General features: G+C 40.1%; 1 protein-coding gene across 1 annotated transcript; it reads left to right on the plus strand.

The window, feature by feature from the left end:
* The first annotated feature begins 16,588 nt into the window (after window positions 1–16,588).
* Window positions 16,589–23,382, plus strand: LOC148019997 (uncharacterized). Its single transcript, XM_087700240.1, has 4 exons — window positions 16,589–17,665; window positions 18,170–22,140; window positions 22,327–22,731; window positions 22,902–23,382. The coding sequence occupies exons 1-4, from the start codon at window positions 16,589–16,591 to the stop codon at window positions 23,380–23,382; spliced, it is 5,934 nt and encodes a 1,977-aa protein (XP_087556366.1).
* The last annotated feature ends 2,270 nt before the right edge of the window (window positions 23,383–25,652 follow it).

The following is a 25,652-nucleotide window of genomic DNA, read 5'->3' on the forward strand; positions in this document are numbered from 1 at the left end:
CGAACTCTATATGATATGCAACATCATAATTAGCATTTAACATACTTCAACCACTCAACAAACCCCTTACCTCCTATTGTGTAAGATTTTTCTTGCATTGATAGGTGTAGGCATGGTTATTTTCTGTATTATTCTTTATTAAAAGTGGTAAAAACTCACTCTAACAAAGAAATGGGGCTAAAGGCTGAACCTCATGTTTCAGCTCCATTATACGATCACATGCATTAATCTTACTTTTCCTTATTTTTATGATGTGAAAAACCTACTTTTTTATTTTTCTTTAAATATATCTATTTATTTATAGAAATTTATAGAAAATTACTGATTTCATTCCATGGGAATGGCAAATGCACACCAAAAATCCAAAAATCACATATTTTCTTTTAAATCGCCTAGTCGCGTGCTTTGCGTACAATTATTATACAACCGGTTTTTTATGATTCTTTCAACGTGAGTGATCAAATAGAGAATTGGCAATCAAATCCAAGCATTACTAACCATTTCAAACAAGAATTCATCATAAAATGGTAAAATCTACCTTTTTCTCATAAAACCGCTCATTATGACTGTGTTTTTCAATGTTGGAGGCCCATTGACACTCTTTCACAGCTGATGATGATCTGACCAACTTCGATTCACATGTTTCTCCACTCCCACTTCATCATTTGACAAAAAACATCCATATGAGCCCATCTCCCTCTCTTTTACATTGATCTATAAGAGCAATCCACAAAAGGAGAGAGGAGAGAGAAAGACTAGAATGAGATCTTGCTAAATAGTGCATCAAATTCAATCATTTCTAGAGCAATGAGGGGAAAAAAAATGAAGCATCTCACAGCCAAGAGGGTTTCTCTGATGGTTGCATGCTCAAAAAATCATTTTTTAATGATTGGAGAGGGCGTCGAAAAAATTGGCATCCCCCCCTTCCCCCCCCCCCCCCCCCCCGCTGCACCCCAATCCCCAAAAAACGTTTTTTCTTCATGCCCCTTCATTCCACAAGCTTAAACCAAGCTTAAAGTTAAATCCCCAAAAAACTAGTTCACTTTGGGGTTTTCACAGTATGGGGAATGTGGTTTTTTCGCTTTTGAGGAGGCAAACTTGCTCGAAATTGAGATTTGTCTGAATGCCTAGCTTTGTGACGTCAAAATCTATGGACCTAGCACCTGTCAAACACTTTTCGACCTTTGGATCATGTAGTTGCTTCATAATGCGAAACCTTACAGGGATTAAATGGGGGTTCAAATGGATTCAGATTGATGAAGCAAGACCTGCGTTGGGTTCCTGGCATTGAAATCTATCTAAGAAAACTCCAGCTCATCAATTCACAACCATTTAATTTTGCGTGAAAATTTTATCTTTAACGGCCTCTCGAGCTCTTTTTCACTTTAAAAATGGTCTTTAAAACCCGTTCTCATTGGCGACCATAGGATAGGGTGATTCAACCCGTCGAATCCTATCAACTGAGCTGCACAAATAACAACCATAAAAAGCATCAAGCTGCCACAAAAACTATACTCAACAAAGCACAAAAATAACTCTCACCCTATCCCTTGATAGAATCAAGGCATGAAACTCCATAAGGGATAGAGCCAACATAATCTGGTAGAAATCCAGAGCGAGTCACTAACCAACTACTCTAACATGGACTGGCTAAAAGAACCATCAAAGGTCATCCTAATGGTGGTCTGAACTACCTAATTGACTTATGACAAGTTGACCAGGAACTCCTACTAGGTGAGGACTCATATAGCATGGTCATTATATGTTTTCTTTAACACATTGGTTTTTCAAAGTTTCCATACTCGAGCGTGTAAAAAGAAGGAAGCTGAGCGTAGAGTGTAATGTGCCTGTTGTCCAAGCATGTTTTACCAGTCCATCGAGAAACAGATCTAAGCGTCACTGCCCGGCATTCCCATGGAATATTTCAGGGTTTTCTAAATTCGCCTCGCAAACAACTGAACGTTCTCGACCTGAAATCTAGGCTCCTAACGGCCAAGGTCTCCTAACAGCATTCCAGTGTCGCGTCCTGGACATCATACTTTACGCAAAGATACCTAAGCTGAAGCTGACCCACACCGCACTTGGTTCAAAGAGAATGGGAAATAAGAGGGATGTGCCACTCAACTCTTTGCCCATAGGGCATAGTCCCATTCCGGTCCCCTAAACTAACATGAATCAGGGTTCTATCCTAACAATTTCTAAGGGTCCCTCATCGGTAAAACCTTGTGAGAAGCCGCCCAATCCTCTGGGACCACCCCACTGTATGACAGGACCCATCGGGGGTTTCGCCCACCCACTTTTCTCAATAGCTTTAGTTTTCTAATAAAGTCCTACCAAATTTATGTGCGACACTTAAAGTCAGCTTCATTAATTAAGCCTTTTAGGAAACATGGTTTGTTTACGTAATTTATAGCACAGACACGAAAACAGAGCAAACAAAATAAGTTCAAATAAATTCCTTAACTTATCTACACGTTAATATTTGTCTTCCGCCCATACATGAGAAATTATGTACCCCTTCTGCCCAACAGAAGTAACTGGTCCAAATTATATGGCACCACAAATCTCATCCTTTATCTAGAATAGGATCTCCCAACATGCCTAGACGTTGGGGGCCACAGAGGTCTTCAACTCCATTCTAGACCTAGCAAGGGCTGTCTAGAGATCCACTTGACCCGCAAGTTGTCTAGGAGTGAAACATCATTCCCATGGTTGGCCTTTTCACCACTCGACCTTCGTCCAATGAATTGATCAGTGCTCTCTTTGGGTTAATCCGCGGTGCGATCATGGAGGTGATCCACCCATGCAAAATATCCTTCCTTAATTAAATCCTTTAAGAATCAAGCACAAACAAGGCATTCAACCCTAATATCATTTTTCCAAGAAAACATTCCTTTATCATCATGGAAATTTGTCATCACAGACCCCTGCCATGAATTTACCATCAAACACAAGTACTTGGAATAATCATCCAAACCACAATCCAACAATTATTTGATTGTAAAAGCATTTAGCATGTTGTTTGATTAACCAACAAAGTAATGGTATTCTTTTCCAAGCATTGCAAGAATAGATGCGATAATATTTCCACTGTACATTTGCTCTTCCCCTTGGGACCAAGAATAAAATTTACTTAATACTTGTATGCACAATTTTTAATGTCATTCTTTTTTTATGATTATGCCATGCATAACCCCTCACCGATTCTTCCTAGTAATTGCTCTATCAACAAATAAACCATATGCAACTAGGTGCAATTAATTTTCCTTGATACATGAACTTTGCAAGCTCCATCTTACGAATATGTGAGATGAAATTTATCATTTTCGATAATTTATACTAGTGCATCATAGTATGGGGCCTAACGTATCTCATACGAGAATCAAAGCAAGCATCTATCAATTTGGAAATACATTACTTACGACCGGTACCGTGGTTGGATTGACAGTGATACCTTCGTCGGAAGCTTCGTTGCTGGTTGTAGGATTTCCATCCGCACGCAACATTCTTCACTTATTAGGGGCAATTATCAGCAAGTAGATTCGAGAGATAAAGAAGGTGGAATAGGTTCGATATGGGAGAGCATAGGCGAAGATGGCTTAGTCAAGGATTGAGATAGAGAAAATTTGAGCTAACTCTCTCCCTCGCAGCCTCTCGGGATAACTCCTCTCTCTCTCTCTCTCTCTCAAGCTCCTTCTCATGATCTCTTGGAGGGGTCTCCCTCTCCCTCCCCCTCTCTCTCTCTCTCTCTCTCTCTCTCTCTCTCTCTCTCTCTCTCTCTCTCTCTCTCTCTCTCTCTCTCTCTCTCTCTCTCTCTCTCTCTCTCTCTCTCTCTCTCTCAGGGTCTCCTTGTGCTTCCCCATGCCTCATATTTATAGTGAATTTGAGAAGAGGGCTTGTGGCTAAGAGAAAGAGCTCTTTGTGGAGGGGATCTTGGAAAAATTAGTAATCTGGTGCTCAGATCATAAATCTGATGGTTCCATTGACTCTGAAAGGGGGGGTAAAACCCGAAGACTCTTGATTAAAAAGCTTTCAAATCACTCCTTCTTTCTCTCCCTGTTCGAAGTGCTGTCTACTGCTTGTAAACTATGATCGCGGTGTGTGCGATTTTGCAAATCCCTCTTTTTTGTATTAAATCCCCAAAACTAATTGAAACATCACTTGCCCTTTTTTAAAAAAATGATATCCAGTTCTAGAAATCTTCATATCTTTTTTCGATAATATCTAAAATATGCTAGTTTTTGCTCAAAATCTAATATTTTTAGACCATCCATACTATACACATTAACACTAGTGATTAATATATCTCATAACTCTCGTTCACATTGTAACTTCTGTGAAGGGTGGCTATGGTTCTTCTCAATTTGAGAAAAATGTCAGATTACAACTCTCGATTTTTTTAAAATATATTTTTAATTAAATAAAAATTGTGAGCTATTTTACCTTAGTTAGTCTTTAGTTAGTAATCTTACTAACTTATTAATTGACTAACTAACTTTCGAACTAACCAACTAACTTTTATTGCATGGAAAGATTACATAGAGTGACCCAAGGAGAATAGGGCATTAACCTTAGGTCCTAACTCGGCACCTAAGAACCTACCAAAGCTCTCGTGAGGCGGCACTTAATATTTTTTTTTTTGCTCACTTTTATTTTCACTCCAACCTTCCTTATTTCTTTTTTCCAACTAACTGCTGCCCTCAGGAAGAGAATGCATTGGCCCCAGGTTTGCCGACTCGTCCCCATGAACCTACCAAGCTCTCACAAGGCGACAATGAACTGCTCAAAAGATTTTTCCTTTCTTTTCTTTTCTTTGCTAGGTTAAAGGGTTAGAACCCCTTTTTACACACATTTGTATTTATTTTTCAAGCATATTCATCATTTCCTCTTCTTTATCCTTAGGCTTCTCTAAGTGCCTCACACGAGTAGGGACTCCTAGAATAGCTGCCTAATAAGCTAGGAATGACAGAGTCACTAGGATTACCTTTAATAGCAGGGCTTTAATGTCTAACAATGTCTTAACAGGAGGTAGACAACTACTCAAATCTCACCCAGATATACTTAACCTAACCCTAGGACTTTATGCCTTGATCGCTGGTCCCTAATAAATGAAAAGGATATAACCCCCGTATACATATATCATTATCAAATTAAGGGAAAAACTCGAAAAGATAATGACACCACCTGGAATGGCCACAAAAAGTTTTCATCCAACACAGGCTCCCTCCAAGCACTTTATCAAACTTTCCTAATGCAATTATTAAAACAAAAAACCATTAAACATACTCGCACTAAACAAACACATGGCCCTCTTGGCCTAAAGGAGTATAACAAGTCACAACCAAGGGGTGCCCGACGAATATGACGATATACAATCCTATGCGTCCATGACAAAGTAGGAAGGTGCTTATAGGTATTGGGGTAAAAGACCCTTGGGCCTGCTCGTGTACAGTGACCACTCATATTCTTTATTCATATATATATGATAGTGCAATAAGGCTGTCTACACACTTTGGGACAGCACCTACATTGTGTGTGCTGTTCTCTCCCACATCTTCCTCTTCTCCTTCCCCACTGCCATTGCATCCCCTTCAACTGGTATCAGAGCTTTGGATCAGAGCTTGATCATGGAGCTTGGCTTGGTATTACTTCATCTCGCTGAGTTGAAGACCTAGAGCTTGGAGCTTCAATGCCAGCCATGGCTTCTTCCCCCCAAGGTAAGATATTTCATCTCTCATCTCTCCCCGGCTCTCATAGGCTCTTTGTAGGTGTTCCTTGGTTTCATTGGGCACCTTGAATACCCCCATTTTTCCTTATCCTTACGATAACTAGTAGGCCTCACAATAGCATCTCACATTTTTTTTCCACCTGTTTCAAAATTTGGCTCAAAAATCCCATTTTTTTCTCATATATCGGGCATCCGAAACCCAATTTAGGTAAGGTAATAGTCAAACTTAGGGTTTTGGCATGCTCTAGATGCAATGACGATGTCAAATATGCCAAATTCTGATCACGGAATTTTCTACAGCAGATCGGAGTTGATTTACAGTAAGAAAATGTCATGCTCTTAGCTTATGTGATGCTCCCAAGGCTTGATATTTGATGCCCAGATGCTTTAGGGATGTTTGCCCAATGTTTTGATATTCTTTGGGACTTGGTTTGAGCTTCCATAGCTCAATTTATGTAGGGATTTATTGCTGTACATTGCTTGGGCAACAAGGTTTTATTAGGGATGGCTTATGCATAATGCTCTTTGTTGACATTTGGGTGTCCTATTGGTGGATGTATTGATGCTTGGTCATCATGGTTATTGCCAGATATGCTATTTGAGAGCTATGGAGCCTTGATTTGGATGCGGACACTTTGTTGTTGGTTGGGATTTATGCTACCTTGGTTGATAGGTTATTTTACCTCCAGTTTGGTTATGCCTATGGTGTACAGGTGCTCCTGACTACTCGGGATGATATGCTGATACATTTGGATGATGCCACTTTGATGCTTATGCTTCCAGATGCTTCTTGAGCAAAGAGTAGAGCTCAATTCTTGGTTCACTGTCATTTTCTTTGCAACTGGCATTTCACTTGACAAGGTTTATGCCCCATGCTACCCATTATGGGACTGATGTCTGAGGTGGATGCTTTTGGGTTCAGCTGTAGTATGACAGATGTTTGGGCTTGAATCAACTTGCATTTGAGAATTTTGTGGAGCAGTTTGCATTTGGTAAGCTTATCACTTTTTCAACTTGGATGCTATTTGGCTCTTAATGCCTCGATTATTGATCTTGGATTTATTTGGATGCAGATACATGTTCTAGTAGTGCTTGCTCCATTGTCTTGGCAGTTGGTTATTGAGCTTTCATTGCTCATTGATGCTTGGTTCTTTGTGGGTTACTCCTTGATCAATGGACTTCTTGACAATGCTTGTGTTTAGCAGTTATGGCTTTGTTGCTTCTATGTTGCCTAGCTTCTATGCTAGTTGGGTTGCTTTTGCCCATACAGGTCAGAGAGCTGTTGCGCTTGACTCTTGCAGGATTTTTTGCCTCTTGCCAGTCTTGGCTTGACTTGGATTTTTTAGATGGCATTATGTACTGTATAGCTATGCTTATGCGTATGGTTACAGATTGATTTTATGGCCGAAATCCATATGCTCTTATGACAAATGTCTTATGCTTTACCATACTGTGGTTGGTTATGTCATATAGTTGGCTACAACTCTTCTTCATGTGGGAGATTTTGCATCCTTGGTTGATGCCTTTATGTTCTCCTGTCCATTGAGGTTTCATAAGCCTTTGCAACATGCTTCTACCACTGATGTACTTGCAGATGTTTGTCTTCATGAGCAAGTTCCCTCTGTTGGGACAGCCCTCGACTCCTTGAGCTCTCTGGATGCTATGGATAGCCCTATTCATGATGACTTGGATTCCTTGTCGTCTTCTATAGGTTCTTCAGTTACAAATGTTGTATGATTCCATTGTGGAAAGCTTGGGCATGTTAAAAGAAAATGTTTTAGATGGATTAGAGAGCAGCAGAGACAAAGATGAAATCGACATGAGCAGAGAGTCACCGATGCAATAGGTGTTACCACTCTTTCTAGTGGTGAGGTACATGTAGTTACCCATGATGATGCAGTTGAGCATGTCCTCCTGTCATCTAGTTTCCCTACAGCTTACTTGCTCAATGATCATGCATATGTCTTTGATTGGCTGTTGGATTCTTTAACCTCTATGCTTTAACACATGTACATATTTTATAATTACCTAATTTTAATTGACCATTCTTTCTAGTAGTCAGTAATGCTAACAGATCAAGAATAGGAGCTGTCCTCATGCAAGATTCACATCCCATAGCCTATTCTAGTTGTAAACTTAAATCCTCTGAACTGAAGTATTCCATCTATGATAAAGAATTGTTAGTTGTAGTTCAAGCCTTATATCAATGGAAACACTATCTAATGGGATCTGAATTTATGATCAAAACTGACCAACAAAGTATCAAACATCTCCTTAGTCAGCCATAAATTTCTGACTGTCATATTGAATGGGTTGCTTTCATTCAAAGTTTTCATCCACTTATCCAATATCAACCTAGAAGAGAGAATGTTGTTGCCAATGCATTGAGTAGATCAAGTATCCATAATATTTCCGTTCTATCTTTTGATTCCCTTATTTCTATGAAGGATACCTATGACCATGACCCTAGTTTTCAAGCTAATTGGAACGAATTAGTTGCTAATAACTGGATTCCAATTGATTCTTTGTCTTATTCTGATGGATTTATATTTTATGAGAAAAGATTCTATGTCACTATTCAATTTAGATCATTTGTATTGCATGAAATTCATTGTCCTCTATATCAAGGCCATAGAGGTATTATTTTCACTTTAACAACATTGATTGAAGATTTTTACTGGCCACAAATGGAATCTGATGTTTCTAACTTTATTTCTGGGTGTTTAATCTACCAAAGAGTTAAGCAACACCACGGTAAGCAATATGGTTTGTTAATGCCCTTACTAATTCTTGACTGTCCATGGAAACATATTTCAGTGGATTTTATAACTAGTTTGTCTAATACACAAGCTAATCATGATATGATTTGGACTATAGTAGATCGATTTATCAAACAAGCATATTTCCTACCATGCAAGAAAACATTAACTGCATCTCAAGCTACGCAATTATTTTTAAAGATTGTTTTCACTAACCATGGTTTGCTAAATGTTATTATTTCTGATCATGATTCTAGATTTTGTAACAATTTTTGGACTACTTTGTTTGGTAATTTGGGTACTAAGATTGATTTCTCATCTACATTCCATCTTGAAACCAATGAGCAAACAGAAGCTACACTGGTAGTATAATTCTAGATCTTTTGCATGCATACACAATTTCAAAACTACAAACATGGGACACACACTTGCATCTACTTCAATTTGCATACAATAATACACCACACATAGCTACACAAAAAACACCTTTTGAAATCATTTATGCACATAGATTGCCTACACATGTTACATCATTGTCAAACAAAGTTAAAGTTGTTGATGATATCGCCAATAGGCATGCTTCTATTTTTTATGAAGTTAAAGACATGATTGCGAAAGCCCAGCAATCATACACTAAACAAGCTAATAAGAAAATAAAATCCATGAGTTTCAATGTTGATGATTATGTATAGTTACGCATTGCAAAAGAGAAGATTGAAACACCATGTTGTTAAGTTAATACCTAGATTTTATGGACCTTTCAAAATAATTCACAAGATCAATGACAATGCATTTAAATTAGAACTATCCCAACATTGAAAAATCCATAATACTTTTCATATCAGTTTACTATGACCTTTTAGAGGCCAATTACCTGTCCACCCTGTCTATGAAAACCCTCCTTTGTTAGAAGAAGAAACTGAAATCCTTGAACTTGAAACTATTCTAGACACTGACTTTATGACCACTAAAACTAGCCATTCTTTCCTGAATGGTCATGTTCATGCGCTCAGCCATACCATTCTGGGGTGGGGTGTAAGGGGCGGTCAACTGACGCTTAATACCCTGCTCATCACAAAACTGATCAAAAGCTCACCCCCATTATCTGACCTTAGACATTTGAACCTTTTTCCAGACTGGTTCTCTGCCAATGCAAGCCAACACTGAAATGTGTCTAAGACATCAGATTTTCTCTTTATGGGATAAACCCAAACCTTACGTGAGGACCTTACGTGAGTAATCATCTATGAAAGTAACAAAGTACTTTGCCCCACCAAGTGACTGATAGGGCATGGGCCCACATACATCTGAGTGCACAAGAGCCAAGGGCTCACCCATGCGTTTCTTACTTAACTTTTTATGCATATTTCTAGTCTGCCTTCCATACAAACAATGATCAAAAGAGTCAAAATGCGAAGAGTCAAAAGGCAGAAGATACTGCAAAGCACGGAGCATTTTCATTTCTTTAACAGACATATGTCCCAAATGAGCATGCCAAAGGGATACATGGGGAATAGAACCCACAGACAAAACATGATCCAATGTAGCTCCAAATACAAGTAAGGGATAGAGACTACCAGACTTGGCACCTCTTGCAAGTAGACGCTTGCCACGAGTAATCTTCCATACAAAGTCTCCAAAAGACACAAAATACCCTGCATCATCAAGCTGTCCAACCGACATAAGGCTGCGAGTCAACGCAGGTACATGGCGTACATTATGCAAAACAAAAGAGTTGCCAGAAGGAAACTATAGCCTAACATATCCAATGCCCACAATGTCAAGAGACCTGTCATCACCAAGGCGCATAGAACTAGACATAGTACGATAGGTATGAAACCAATCTCTACAAGGTGTCATATGAAATGACGCACTCGAATCCAAGAGCCAGCACAGCGCATACATAGAGTGTATCTCAGAAGTCTGTAAGGCATCGCATGAAGAAGCTACAAGTATATAATCATCATCTAAATCAGTGACTTGCGTGACATTAACCTCTTCTATCTTCACACTAGACTTTGGAGGGACTATGCTGCGCTCATAAGACTTTTCTTGCACTTTATCTTTTTACTTTTCCTTGTGCTTATCATTGTACATTTTATGGCACTGCGATCTAATATATACTGCTTTCCCACAATAATGATAGGTAAGGTCAGACTTCCGTTTAAGGGACTTATTGCGACCATGTGACTTGGACCTGGACTTCTAAGAGTCGCTGCCCTTATGATCATTACCATGCCTGCCATTTCTGCCACCTCTAACTGTCAATGCATGTGAAGAGCGGGAATCATCATTGTTTCTCCTGTTGATTTCCTCAGTCAATAAAGCACTCTCAACATCTTTGATTTTCAGCCCATCAAGCTTGTTCGTCCCATGATTTAGGAAGGGTGCCAAGCAGAAATAATAGGCGCAAGTTATTGTTGAACTCAATACCCTGTGACAACAGATTCTTCATGATAGCATGAAACTGATTGAAATGAGATGATAAGGATGACCCCTCCTTCATGCGAAGGTCCATTAACTGCTTCAGCCAATACATCTGTGATGCAGGACTCTGCTGCGCATAAAGCTCCTGAATTTACTCCCATAAGTTCCATGCACTCTGACTCTCATCTTCAACAACATTATGATGGACCTCTTCTGAGAGTGAAAAAATAATGGTAGACTTGCATAGTTCGTCAACTTCCATCCAAACATCATCATCCATATCCTCAGGTTTGACACCCTTGAAACACAAGGGTTTAATACGCAATTTCTGCACCAAAACCTGCCATATTTGGGACTTCCAATACCCATTGTTGGTACCATCATGTTAAAGAGAGATGTATCTTTTAAATGACCAGCCATACTATCCCAAATCAATGCAAAATAGTAAAATTGCAGGTTGCTGTAATTAGCAGAAAATGCATCAAAACCAATGCTAAAACTGGCTGAAGAAGTGGATTTCACCAAGAGTAGCACTTGTCCACAAAATATGACCAAGATAACATCAAATAGAAAGCATTACCCTCATAGAAGTGCGCAAAATCTGTAGATTTTAACTTGATATAATAAATGACAGAAGTATGTAAAACTATCCCAAAATGAAGCAATCACTAATACATATGTCACTGCAATTGCTAGGTAACAAGATACATCCAATAGTGAGTTTCTAGGGGCAAGAAGGTACCAAGAACTGTCAAACCAATAACATGTCAGGCAAGAGACATCTCATAGATCCAGAAGTTATGCATGTAATGGGTCTCGGGGTAAGAGAAGAGATTGAGCACAAGCACAACTGATAGAGCAATAAGCTTAATACATAACCATCCAACATGCATACAAAATTGACAAACCTATGACCAAGATAGGTGCCTACCCCAATAGTTGTATCAAATCAGCCCACTACAGACAGATTGCAGACATAAGCTCTCAAGAGAGCAAACACATGTAACTATCCCACAAGCTCAAGCTCATTTGTAAATAAGACTTTGTGTACATTTGAATATACTAAGAGGCTTCCACTGGAAGTGAAGTCAGATGCAAAGAGAGCAAGCAATGCTTTAATACATCAAATACATAGCATCAAACATGCCAAATCCTAGTAGGGTACATTCAGAGCATAAATCCCAAGCTATCTCAGACCTGTAAAGCATAAGCTTGAAAGCATTCAAGGAGCATGTAACTGACAACCAAATGTAATTCCCAATAGATCCAAAATGCTCAAATATATCGGAAGATGAAGCTCCAAGTAACTATCAAGCATGGGTAAATCAAGTGGCATCCATATCTGACCAAAGCGTAAATACAAGAAGCCTAAATGTCAACCAGTGACAATAGGCATAGACCAGTCCAAAGCATGCCAACTGAAGCCAAATGCCAGTGAAGAACAACTAAGTCGGAGCTTAATACAAGCTCAAAAGCATTCCAGAACCAAGAAGAAGCATTTAACAGCCTCCAAATACATCGGTATGATCAATCAAACCTCCAGTGAGCACCCCGTATCCATGAACCTATGCATACACCAAGTAAATGAGCTTCAACCCACTATATTACAAGCAATTTACTGTTATATGAAGCTCAAACAGTGCTCAAATCTGCTCCAAATCAGTCCGAAAGCATAGACATAACATCCATAACATCGGGGTATCACCGAGCATCAATGGACATCAGACGGGCAATGCCAAGAAGCATTAAATAGTAAATGTCAAGTGCTGCCCTATTTTGACAGTCCTGGGACTGTGTATACAACAAAGGGCTGAAGGGGGAAGCACTCGAATCGATCACCGAGAGCCAAGATCCAATGTCGGCGAGTTCGAAGAATGTTGAGAAGGTTGTAAACAATGCCGGGAAGCCGGGGGAGGAGCTGGAAATGCCAGGAGGGGATCAACCGGCCAGCCCCCTAAAAATGTGCCGCATTTTGCGCTGGCTGCTCTTGGGGGATGGGGGATCTCCTACAGCCCTCCAAGACATTGGGCAATGATGAGGGGGCTCCGATGCAGCCCGTGAAGAAGGCGTTGAAGGTCCGGAAGCTCGGGGAGAAGGCAGGAGATCAAAACATACCTGTAAATGAAGGTGCCATGGCTGCCATTGAAGCTCGCGTTGAAGCTCTTCAAATCCAGGCTGAAGAGAATGCTGGGCAAGCTCCAATGCCTTCGCTCTGATACTAGTTAAAAGGAAAGTAGAACTCAGGAGGAAGAAGCTTGGCGGTGAGAGCTATGGCGGATGGAGAGCAAGAGCCAAGAAAGAGAGAGAGACTTAAAAGTGGGAACTACAACAACCACAATGTGTGGCCAGGCCTTCCTTTATTCAAAGTGCAACTAAAAGAATAAAGAATAAGTGACTATGACGGGCACTCGCCACCTGTAGTGTGTAGTGGCGGGTACTGTCAGTGTAGTAATACACGGACGACTAGACGGAGGCGCATTCACCCCCACATATTGTTCTTGTTATTAATTTTTTGATTGTGAGGTATATTAACTTATTATTTGTTCTTAGGGTTTATTTTTGGAATGTAAGATGTGTATTAACTTCTTATGTTCTTTGGATTTTCTTTTGGATTGTAAGGTGTATTGGCTTATTTAAACAACATTGTAATTTTGACAAAAAAATTGAAATTTTGTTGTTAAATGACTCAAATAAATTTTTAATATTATCGTGCATCGCCTTACCAAATGCGAACTTAAGAGGCATGATGTAATGTGGCTAGGGATGTCATAGTCCATAGAAGTATGGCTAGAGTAATAAAAACATTGCTAGAGGATGGATTTACTAATGCAAATACCCCTTTGTATATAGAAATTCTATATCTTGTGCTATTATGGTAGATAGATAGAAGATGATTACTTCATATCCCACTCACACACTAGACATATACCAAATGATTGGAGCAAGTGAAAGTTTTAGGATTTGTCATGTTTTGTTATTTTGCACCAGTTTTATCCAAATTGCCTTGATTGCTGTATGAATATTGGAGCTAATCGTGCCATTCTTCCAAGTAGTATTTACTCACTTTCTTTACAAATATATTATTGTACAAAATTAATAGATTTAATATTGTATATTAAAAGTACTTTTTTATTTTTACGTATTGCAACACAGTCTGGGAGAGGGCATGTCGTAGCTTCATCATTGCATGTTCCACATGCTATGCCTACTTTGAATAACGCTACTAAGAGGAGATTTTTTTTTCAATAAAATATTTAGAAAATTATATAATTTCTTACCTTTTTTTGCTTCTCTTATGATTGGAATGCTATAATAACATTTCAAAATCACTTCTTCTTCATTTATCTTTTTGTATTCGTATGGTTTGGATAAATATTGTTATTGGTTTTATTCTTTAATATAGTGAAGTCAATAAATTGGCAAGAGTAGTTGGATGTCAATAAATAACGTAAATGTTTCTTTCTTTTGTATGGTGAAGTCAATAAATTGAAAGAGTATATATTTTTGAAAATCAAGTTATTCTTTCAATAATTAACGCAATAGTGGAATACATTAACTATTAATAATACAAGTGCTTTACAATGGTTTTTGGGTCTCTCATGCTTTGTTTTTTTAGATATTTAACTGGCCACAAATCATATTGCTATGTAAAACATACATTAGGACATGAAATGTGTTAACCAATAGTAACAGTGATACTTTTGCAACACCAAACATGAGCAAGCAAGTAGTGCCAACCCTAATAGAATATCGATAGAGACTAGGTGTGTAAGACATGCATATTAAAAGATGTGAAATGTGGTAACCAATAGTAACAATGGTGCTTCAAAAACTTTGAAGCACCAAATGTAAGTTGACGCGTAGTGCTAGCCTCAGCAAGTACCAGGAGGACACTAGGCGCAAAGCGCCTCTCTAAGGATAGAGCACCTAGTATTATTTAGAGGCTTGCCTTGGGGATCTCGAACCAACCAAAAACTCCCATGCCTATGTGCCATAGGGCGGAGAAGTTTGGTATTCAAGAAATAAAGAGGATTTTTCTTGAAGGGTGTGTAGGGGTTATAATTAGTTTCTATAATCTCTCTCTCTCTCTCTCTCTCTCTCTCTCTCTCTCTCTCTCTCCTTTTTCTAGAAAGAGATGAATTTCTTTTTAAACTAGACATTTTACACGATATGATATTTAAATATGTTGAACATGTGCATGTAATTTGTACATTCTTAAGAACATCCATAGATGCACATACACTAAAAAAAAAGAGTTGATTTCTTTTTTTAATTGAACATATGGAATGAGATAATAATTTTACTGGTTAAACATGTTCATGTAATGCATACATAGTTAAAAACCATATGCAAATACACATAGACTATAAAAACACATAAACATGCATGGATACATGCACACATGCATGCAAACACATATACACACATATATGCATATATATGCATACATGCTCATATGCATATTAACATAAATGAGTGAAATTTTAGAGAGAGAGAGAGAGAGAGAGAGAGAGAGAGAGAGAGCATATACAAAACAAAAAGAGAAAAAAAAGAAAAAACATATGTGTATGTGTATCATTCATTCACACACACACACACACACACAAATATAATATGCTAATTCAATATTGTAAGCATTATTTATAGTTATTAATACAATCATATACTTGATTACATACTAATTTTAATATGTTAATATATTATTAATAAAAATATATAATATATATCTATATTATATATCATATGTAAATTATGCTTATAATTTATAATATTAAATAATATTATATTATTTTAAAAATAATTATAATATACATATAAATGATTAATACTTTAAGGTACTTGATTATGTGTATAATAATTACTATGTATTATGATATAATAATGTAATTGCATAGATATTAATAATTAATAATTAATATATCAATTAATTATTAAAATAATATATATTATATTTTAACTAATATATTATACATAAATAATTATGCATATATGCTGTTAATTATTAATTGTATGAGAGAGAGAGAGAGAGAGAGAGAGAGAGAGAGAGAGAGAGGAAGAAGAAGAAGAAGAAGAAGTACTAGTAATAGTAGGAGCAACAATTCTCAATATAGTTTATGGGTTATCAAATTTTTGTAATGCTGTAAGTTTAGTGTATGTGGATAATATGCACACCATAATAGGCTCAATGTGAATAGAAATGTATTTATCATTGAGAAACTTTGCAAGTAGTTGCATCCTACCTTAATCCTACTTAAAAACTCACCCCTTTGAGATTCTTAAAGGGAAAGGAGGTAAAGAAAAGGGGAATATTCTTTGCTTGTGTGTACATTATTCTTAAGCCGCGCTCTAGTTAAGAAAAATTTAAAACTTTATTGACATTATTATTATTATTATTATTGTATATAAATTTTGACCATACCGAAGGTAATTTCCGAACCTCGAGCGTCTGGGTGGGCACCGAACCTCAAATTTCACAAAAAAAAAACACACACACACAGTAGCTTTGCATGAAACGAACTAGCGGCGAGGAGTGAAGTGAAGCGTAGTGTCCACGCCCCCGCTGAGCTTTTTAGAGGTGGCTCTCGACACAGCGTAGTCAGCTGGGAGTAGTGAGTGACACAGCCTGCAGCACACAGACACCATTCAACCTCCTCCCACTGCAGTTCACACGAAGATGCCCGCCGCACGCAGCCCTAACGAAGAACCAGCACCCCATTCCAGCTCCAAGCTGCGCTTGAAGCTCTGCTTGCATGACCGTGTCAAGATCTTCCTTGTCCACCCCCAGCACTTCCCCTTCTCCCAGCTCCTCTCCACCGTCTCCTCTGCCTTCCCTGCGGAGACCACCATCAGCAGCAACGTCACCGGCTCCATTGATAACACATCCCCTCCATCAATCAACTTTGAGCTCACCTACCATGATACAGATGGTGACACCATCATCATCCATAGCGACGAGTCCCTCTCCCTCGCACTCTCCTCCGCATGTGTCGACAATGCCCTCAAAGTCCACATCCGGCTTACTGGTCCATCTGGTCACCACCGTGGCAAGCCCACCCAGCTTGGTCATTCGCCGACGCAAAACAAATATGATGTCTACCCAGAATCCTCCCGAGCATCATCCAGGTGGACACCCTCCCAACGCCGCACCATCTGCCGGCATTTTGTTGCCGGAAGCTGCAAATTTGGAGCCTCCTGCAAGTTCTCGCATGCACATGATCATCAACATACCAATCCTCGCAGTGACAGAGATATTGAGAAATGGTTGCTCGCACAACAAAGGGGATCCGCACATGATACTATTCTATATTGGAGCTCTGATGAAGGATATAAGGCTGTGAAACAGATTCTGAACCGTACAGCCTTACCTGCAAAGCTCATTCATGGTCTGGTGGTTCTGCTCTCAGCAGCAGACTTCAGAACTAGCCTCCTCAAAAAAGCCACAGACAGGCTGTACAATACTGTTGTTGACTCAGCATTTCTTGCACAGTTACACTCACACATCCGGAGCACTCTAGAGACCAAAGTGGATTCCATTGCACCCTATGTTGTCCTCACCGAGGAGCTCATATCTCGGACAGACCATGGCTGGAAAGAGGTGCCACTGGATGAGCTGAAAACCCTGGTAGATAACTTGGAAGAAGACCAGAATCTCACCAAAGAGTTGCAGCATGCCTTATCTCGGATGCTGGAGCTCAGAGCCAAGAAGAAGAGGCTAACGGCTATCAATGAAAAGTTTCATTCTATGACATTAGTAAGTGAACCATTTTGCTGCAGCAACTCATGATAACTGCAAATTGAAATCCTTAGCAAGCTAGATTTTAATATAGTGCTTGTGAAAGTCACAGAGGGATTCACATTTCATTTTCCTCATAATGATTACCACGAGGTTCACAAAGGCATCACCATTTTTATTACACAGAACCATGACTCAGACCTCGTTTATGCAATGTCACAATAACCAGAGCTGTGCGTATATGTTTGTATGTCTCAAAAACGTATGTCTTTGATTAACAATGCCCCTAGCATTGAATGGCAAGTTGGACGTGCCATGGCTATGCACCGAAGATGGCGGATCTGTCATGTATGAGGTGCAGGCAATCAGCAACCCCTGTTAGCACTTTGTATGTTCTTAAATGGCTTGATGTTGAGTTCTTATAAATATTAACACCCATGACTTGCTGATTGCTACTAAATTTTCAGTTCATATCTATAGCACAAATCTTAGCTAGTGCTGATGAGTTTTGACCTTGGGCAGAGCACAGACTTCAGAAGTCTTCCTATCATACCGGCAAAGGAGCAGTTACTTACAGATGATTCTGAGGAATTGCCTGTGAACCTGATCGGGCTCCGGTACCCAAGCCTTGCAGTATACCTGGATACACACTTTCGTTTGATGCAGGAAGACTCTGTCGCAACATTGCGCGATGGGATTCGTCAGTTGCGTAGGAACTCCCGAGATCCTAATGTGCATGTCTACACCAACACACGCTTAGCAGGTATTGAATGTGGACACGATGGAATTGTGTACCGTGTATCCTTCCATTGCACGGGTCAGCGGAACTTGGAGGCATCCAAGCACCTCATGTTTGGTTCATTGTTATGTATATCACATAACAACTTCCAGACTTTTGTGTGGGCGGTAGTGGCGCATCGCAATCAGAAGCTTCTTGCAGAAAACTCAGTTGATATCCGGCTCCTGCATGAATCCTCTGATGATGAAGCGCTGCATGCAGACAGAGTTTATACAATGGCTGAATCATCTGCTGCTTATTTTGAGGCTTATTCGCATGTTTTGAGGAATCTTCAGAGACATGAGATGGAAAATTTTCCATTTCAGGAGCACTTAGTTTCCTTGGAACCCCAGGCTCGAGAGCCAAGCTACCTTCAGGCAAGGCAGAATTATGATTTATATGACTTCCAAAATGTCTTCCCATCCATGAAAGATGAGTTACCATCCACTTGTCTGCACATTCTTCAATCCTGGCCTGAATGGACATGCTCGCTGGATCACAGTCAGTTGGCTGCTTTGAAGCATGGGCTTACAAAGAGACTCGCCCTGATTCAGGGTCCTCCTGGCACAGGGAAAACTTTTATTGGCCTTTTGATCGTTAGGATTATGTTAGAAAATCTGAAGAATACTTCTTGTAGGCCTCGTACTAACTTTAGCAGTAGTGTTTTTGGTATTCAACAGTCACAACATCCTCCCAAGGATGATCCACAGGAGAATGGGATGATTGGAGGGCCTATTCTTGTAGTATGCTATACTAATCATGCTTTAGATCAGTTTTTAGAGGCTGTATATGAGCAAGAAGAAAATGTAGTCAGAATCGGTGGCCAATCCAAGTCCTCAGAGCTGGATCGCCGCAAACTTCAAACACTTCTCAAAGCAGTGCCACACCATGAAAGGTTTTCTATCACCTTGTATTCGAGAGCCTATCAAGCTGAGGAGACGAAGAGATATATTCGGGAGCAAATTAAGCAGTGCACATATTTATTACATATGACATGTGTCACTGAGGCGGCACTACATGGTGTTGCCACGGAGGAGCAGATCCAGGTCCTATTTTATGAAGGCTGCAACTCTGCTACTGTTGTGCAGGTGTGGCTAAATGGACGAGAGGAAGTGGTCCAAACAGATAATGTAGAGCGTGACAATTCAGGGGACCTTAGGTTACCGATAAGGAACATGTACGATCTCCTATCTGAGGATGTCGTGGATGCTGCTGAAGAGAATGATTTTACAATAGCAGATGAACTAGATGAATCAGACGATGAAACTGCACCCTGTTTGACAAATGGGGAATCCAGTGTAGAGAATGATGCAGCTCTGAGCTTTGATAATGTGGAGATATCAGGCAGACAGGATAAGATGATAAAAATATTGCCATCTGATCCACAGGGCTTGCAATGTTCAAGTAGAAATGATTTGGAGGATGATGAAGAATGGATACCAGCAAGAGCCAGGAAGTCTTCAGCTTATAGAGCAGGTCCATCAGCTGGCAGAATGTCCGACAGCAAAGAGGTAGATATGGCTCCAGATCACACGCAAGATAATGACTGGCCATTGGAAGAGCTTCTATCTCATGTGGATCTCTGGTCCTTGAACCTGCATGCTCGTAGAAAACTGCATGATCAGTGGCTTGGAGCTATCAGAAAAAAGGCCCAAGATGACATACTTCTGCTCTCTTCCAACTATGAGAATGCATGTACAACCAAGTCAGAGTTGGATAATGAGATCCAGCTTTCTTTGCTCAGGAAAGCCAAAGTTGTTGGCATGACTACCACAGCTGCTGCACGCTATCATACCATCTTAGAGTCTTTGCAGGCTGAAATAATCATCGTGGAAGAAGCTGCTGAAGTTTTGGAGGGCCACATTCTTGCCTGCTTGACCGCATCTACAAAGCATCTCATCCTCATTGGAGACCATTTACAGCTTCGCCCATCTGTGGCAGTCTACAAACTGGCCGCGAAACACAAACTAGATGTCTCAATGTTTGAACGGCTGATTCAAAGCGGAGTTGAGCATGTAACTCTCGAAGTGCAAAGACGGATGAGACCATCCATCTCCAGGCTGATTTCGAGCATATATCCAATGCTAAAGGATCATGAGTCAGTTTTGTCCCGTGAAAACATCAAAGGTGTCAATTCTAATGTCTTCTTCTTCCACCATCAAGCACTGGAGGGGCAAAAAGGTGATGATGACTCGGGGAAGGTCAACATTGAAGAAGCCAATCTAGTAGTAGAGTTGTGTTCTTATCTACTTAAACAAGGCTACAAAAGTGCAGATATAACCATATTGTCAATGTACAAGGGCCAAACTCAAGAAATTTTCCGCCGGCTTAGAAGGAAGCTGCAAGGGAGCTCACTCTGGAGTGACAAATCTCCTCAGATTACTCCTAGAATCAGTAGTGTTGATGACTATCAGGGTGAGGAGTGCGACATCATCATACTCTCACTAGTTCGAAGCAATTATATTCCAACCAAGGATGGCCCTGGAAAGATAGGCTTTCTCAACATCTCCAACCGTGTGTGCGTTGCACTTTCCAGAGCTAGAAATGGTTTGTTTATCTTTGGTAATGGAAAGTTGCTGGCAGAGAAAAGTGCGTTATGGAAGACTGTGATCCAGGATCTGCAGGGCTCGGGTTCATATGGTGACACACTGGTTCTGGCTTGTCAAAACCATCCAGAAATCAAAACTCAGATTTCTAAAGTAAGTGATTTTCAAGAGGTTTCAGAGGGGGGTTGCAACTTGAAATGTGAGCACCAGTTGCACTGCGGACATGTCTGCCCCAAGCGATGCCATCCAGGGGATCACGATCGAATAGTGTGCCCCAAGAGATGCCCGCGCAAGTTCTCATCCTGTGGGCATCATTGTCAGAGCCTGTGCCATGGATTTAGCGAGTGCCCTCCGTGCCAAGAACTAGTTACAAAGGATCTACCAATGTGTGGACATGTTGCCCGTGTCCGGTGCTCTGCTTTGCTGGAATCTATTGTCTGTCAGCACCCTTGTCCGAAAATCCTACCTTGCCGGCATGAATGCAAAAATATTTGTGGCAAAGCGTGCACTTCTAGATGCTCTGAGCTGGTTGAAAGAGACTTACCATGTGGCCACTCTGCTCAAATACTATGTCACCTTGATCCTCAAAGTTATGCATGCAAAGAACCATGCAAGCAGAATCTGCCTGATTGTGGTCACCCTTGTGTGGGCACATGTGGTACCTGCAAGCAAGGAAAGTACCATGTTCCATGTGGCCGGAAATGTAGCCGAACTCTACCTTGTGGTCATATGTGTCAGTCTCTTTGTCACCAAGTATGCCCACCTTGCTCAATGCCATGCCGCAAAGGATGCATACACAGCCGTTGCCCGAAAAGATGTGGCGATCCTTGTGTTCCATGTGTGGAGCAATGCGAATGGTCCTGCAAACATCAGTCTTGCACCAGGCTCTGTCATGAGCAGTGTGATCGCCCTTCGTGTGATGAGCCGTGTGAGAAGATCCTAAAGTGTGGACATGCTTGCACAGGGTTATGCGGCGAGTACTGCCCCCGAGTTTGTAGAGTCTGCACCCCTTATTTCAAAGAGAGCATTTCACAAATGCAAATGGTAGAGTTTGATGCCTCGGATCGATTTATTCAGCTTCAGGACTGTGGCCATGTTTTTGAGGTCAGCGGACTTGATACCTGGATGCAGCTCGAACAATCCGAAGGCAGTGTCAAGCCCAAGCAATGGTTTGTCTCCCAGCCCCATGCTATTTTGACAGAAGTGTGAATAATTGGTCAATTTTATTCTGTTGCACTAGATCTGAAGCAAAACCTTCTCATGTGATCTTGATGTCTGCACAGGTTGAGCAGTGTTGCTAATCTGAAAAACAATGTGGTGAATAATTGAATGTTCAAATGGTTTTCATTATGCAGCCCCCAATGTCGAGCACCTGTGTGGCGCTCACTACGCTATGGCGATGTTGTAAAGCTCAAGCTTCAGCAAATTGAAGAAGTGAAGCAGCGCATTTATGGCTTTGAATGTGTCAATAAAGGCATAAGATGCCTCAAAAATAAAGACTATGAGGGTGCTCTTGAGCAGTTCCTAAGAGCTCTCGAGCGAAATGTGGAGAATTTTGAGGCATATTTTAGACTTGGCTGCACAAGATGCCTCCAATCACAATTTAGAGATGCCATCGGCCTTTTCCATTTTGTGGTACAAAACAGTTCGTTGGGAAGTGTAGCTGAAGGTCTGTACGAAGGGCAGCAGATGAGTAGCCTGCAGGCTCTTTTGGATCGATTGGCAGGAGACCTGAAAGGCGATTTTGCAAAAGAGAGACGGTAAGACGTAGGTCAAGTGAACACTGATATTACTCTACATTTAAGTGTCTGATTAGAAAACTGGCAAGATGTCTCCCCCCCCCCCGCCCCCCCCCCCCAAAACCCAAAAATGTCTGCACTCGTGGGTTTTTGGCAATACCATAAGATCTTGTCTGTAAACTTTGGACCAGGTGGAGCAAGGAAGCAAGGTTCCGAGTGTTTCAAATCACAGTTCCAAAGGTGTTAAACAGCAGGGCCGAAAGGTCTTTAGCCATAAAGGCTCTGACAGAATGGGCATCTGCTCTCTCCAGCTTGAAGAGGTTTCCAGATGCTATCAGGGCATGCGAGGTGGTGCTGAGGGAGAATCCTGATAGCAAGGAGGCTTCTGAGATCCTGAGGCTGGCACAGAATAACGAGGTGCGCAGCCAAGTGGTGGCAGTGATGATGCATGAAGTCGGGGGGAGGGGGCATTGGTATCAATGCCCCAATGGACATTACTATGTGGTGGGCGAGTGCGGGGGCCCGATGCAGCACTCGAGGTGCCCTGATTGCAAAGAAGTGGTGGGGGGCGAATCCCACCGACCAGCACGCGGGAATACACATGCCGACATTGATGGGAGCAGTCACTCAGCATGGAGTAACCATACAGGCCTGGGAGGCCTGAACATCTAACCTAGATGTGAGAATCAATATAGCATGCACAGATCAGACAGGCCCATCTGAGGAGACTTCACACAAGGAACTCTAACCCACTTCCTATATAGAAAGTTCACATTATAACTAGGAAAAATAGCAACAAACCTAGTAAGAATGTACAATTTTCTAGTTATAACTAGATAATTTTGCTATCACAAGTTTCTTGTAACTAGTAAAGCCCTTTTCCTAGATAGTGTCTAGAAAATTAAAGCATTATCTTGCAACATTATCTAGCAAGTCATTGTATATCTAGTAACAATATCAACATAACTAGAAAGTTTTAGTTTTCACCAGTCATAACTAGCAAGTATTATCCTCTAACTAGGAAATCGTGGGTAGTCTTTGAAGTTAACTTGGACTCATGATTTTGCTAGGTATAATGGGTAAATAAATATAATTTGATTAGAAATTTACATATGTATAATACTCAATTGTGAGTTGAGCTTTCGATTCCACACTTATAGCTATACTCACTAGTTTATACGTAGCCTATGCTTAGTCTAGCCTATCCATAGCTTATACCTAACCTAGCTTGTACATTAGGCATAGGACAAGCATATGTTAGGCTAGTTGACATAAAAGTAAGCACATTTTATGCTATGCATTGGAATACACTAAGTACATCTTATATGAGGCATTTTCTAGACATAAGCATAGAGAATAGGATAGGGTTATGCTAGGTGTTAGTCTCCTAGCATATGCTTACCCTATGTTTAGACTACGCCGAGACTATTCATAAACATCGGATAGCCTTAGCCTCTTCCTAGACTAGTTTATTTATAAGAGTAGCATGTGCATATACCTTGCCTAAACCACTAGTCTAATCTAAGCCCAAGCCTAAACTTAAGCTCTACCTTCCTACGAGCCTAGCCCCAACACTAACCTTTAATGTAGTCTAAGCCTAGTATATATTAAGTCTAATTCTAATATAAGGTAAAGAATATAGAGGGTAAGATGGGCTTATATATTATGTATTATTGCTATAAAAATAAGATGTATTTAGTTATTTTGTGGATTCTCATTAATATTGGTCTATTTGTAGTATAAATTTGAGTTTTTATATGTGTGACAATGATCATATTGTGCTAGGCAAATGATAGTAGGAAATTAATTTGTTTTGTACTTTTGGTGAGCATATAACTAGACAAAGGATGGAGATGTAATTATTTTAATGTTTATCACTACAGCAACGGGAAATTATTATTATTATCATAGAGACTATTATCACATGAAGCTATTTATATGCTTTTGCTAAGAAGCAAGCGCACCCATCTATTTAGAGTACATTATTGTCTCTATTTTCTTCTGGTCTATTTATATTCATTCAAATTTTAATTAATTAATTATATTTTACATAATAAAAATAAAATATGTAGGCTATGTTGAGGCTATGTTAGGATTAATCATTTTTCAGGTGTGATTGAGCCGTCCTCATTTACATTGTTTGCTAGTCATATGCTTTTGTAAGTAATTTGGTTCGATTTGCCATTGCAATGATCACTCCCATACCATCTATTTGATTCTTGCACATGGTCTATTGCCGAGTAGCAAAGTAGTGATTCGAAGTCTTAGCAATGAACCACTAAAATACACCACATACTCTATAGATTATCTTAGGGGATTGAGCATTAGTAAGGATAGTTGAAGAAGTTGATCTTTCACTTGTTCACAAAGTGACTAGCTTATTGATGAGTGGCATGTTGTTTCCCATTGCTTGAGGTAGCACTCCTCTCACTTGGCCATAGGTTGAGGTGCACATGGCATCTCCCTTATATCATTAGTTTATGCATGAGCCTACCCTTGCAAGGTGTCTACAAGCTATCAATATTGTATGAGCATATATTTGCATCAACCATGTTATGCATGAGCATTAATTCACTACATTGGTTAGTGCCCTTGAACCACATTGCCTTTCCCCTCTTCACCATGTAGACCACACATTTCCTTTTTCACCCAACCACTTAAGCACCTTAGTTCACTCAACTCTATGCTGATAAGCCACATGATTGTTTAGCCACCTTGGAGCACTCGATTACTAGAAGCACCTCCTAACTACTTGGAGTAGTTTGGCCACATGTTTAATTAGGCAAACATTTACGCATACTCTTCCATGGGCACATACTCAACCACATAGTCATGTAGTTGCACAATCATGCACTTTATTTCAACTCACTTGACCGTCTCCACACTCTTACCCTAAATCGTGAAGGCATTCTTTGACCACATTGAGAACTTAGTTTTCTTAA

Source organism: Lygodium microphyllum, chromosome 19 (genome assembly GCF_053477565.2).
Source record: "Lygodium microphyllum isolate KBCC chromosome 19, Lygodium_microphyllum_v1.1.10, whole genome shotgun sequence".
Taxonomy (NCBI): Eukaryota; Viridiplantae; Streptophyta; class Polypodiopsida; order Schizaeales; family Lygodiaceae; genus Lygodium; species Lygodium microphyllum.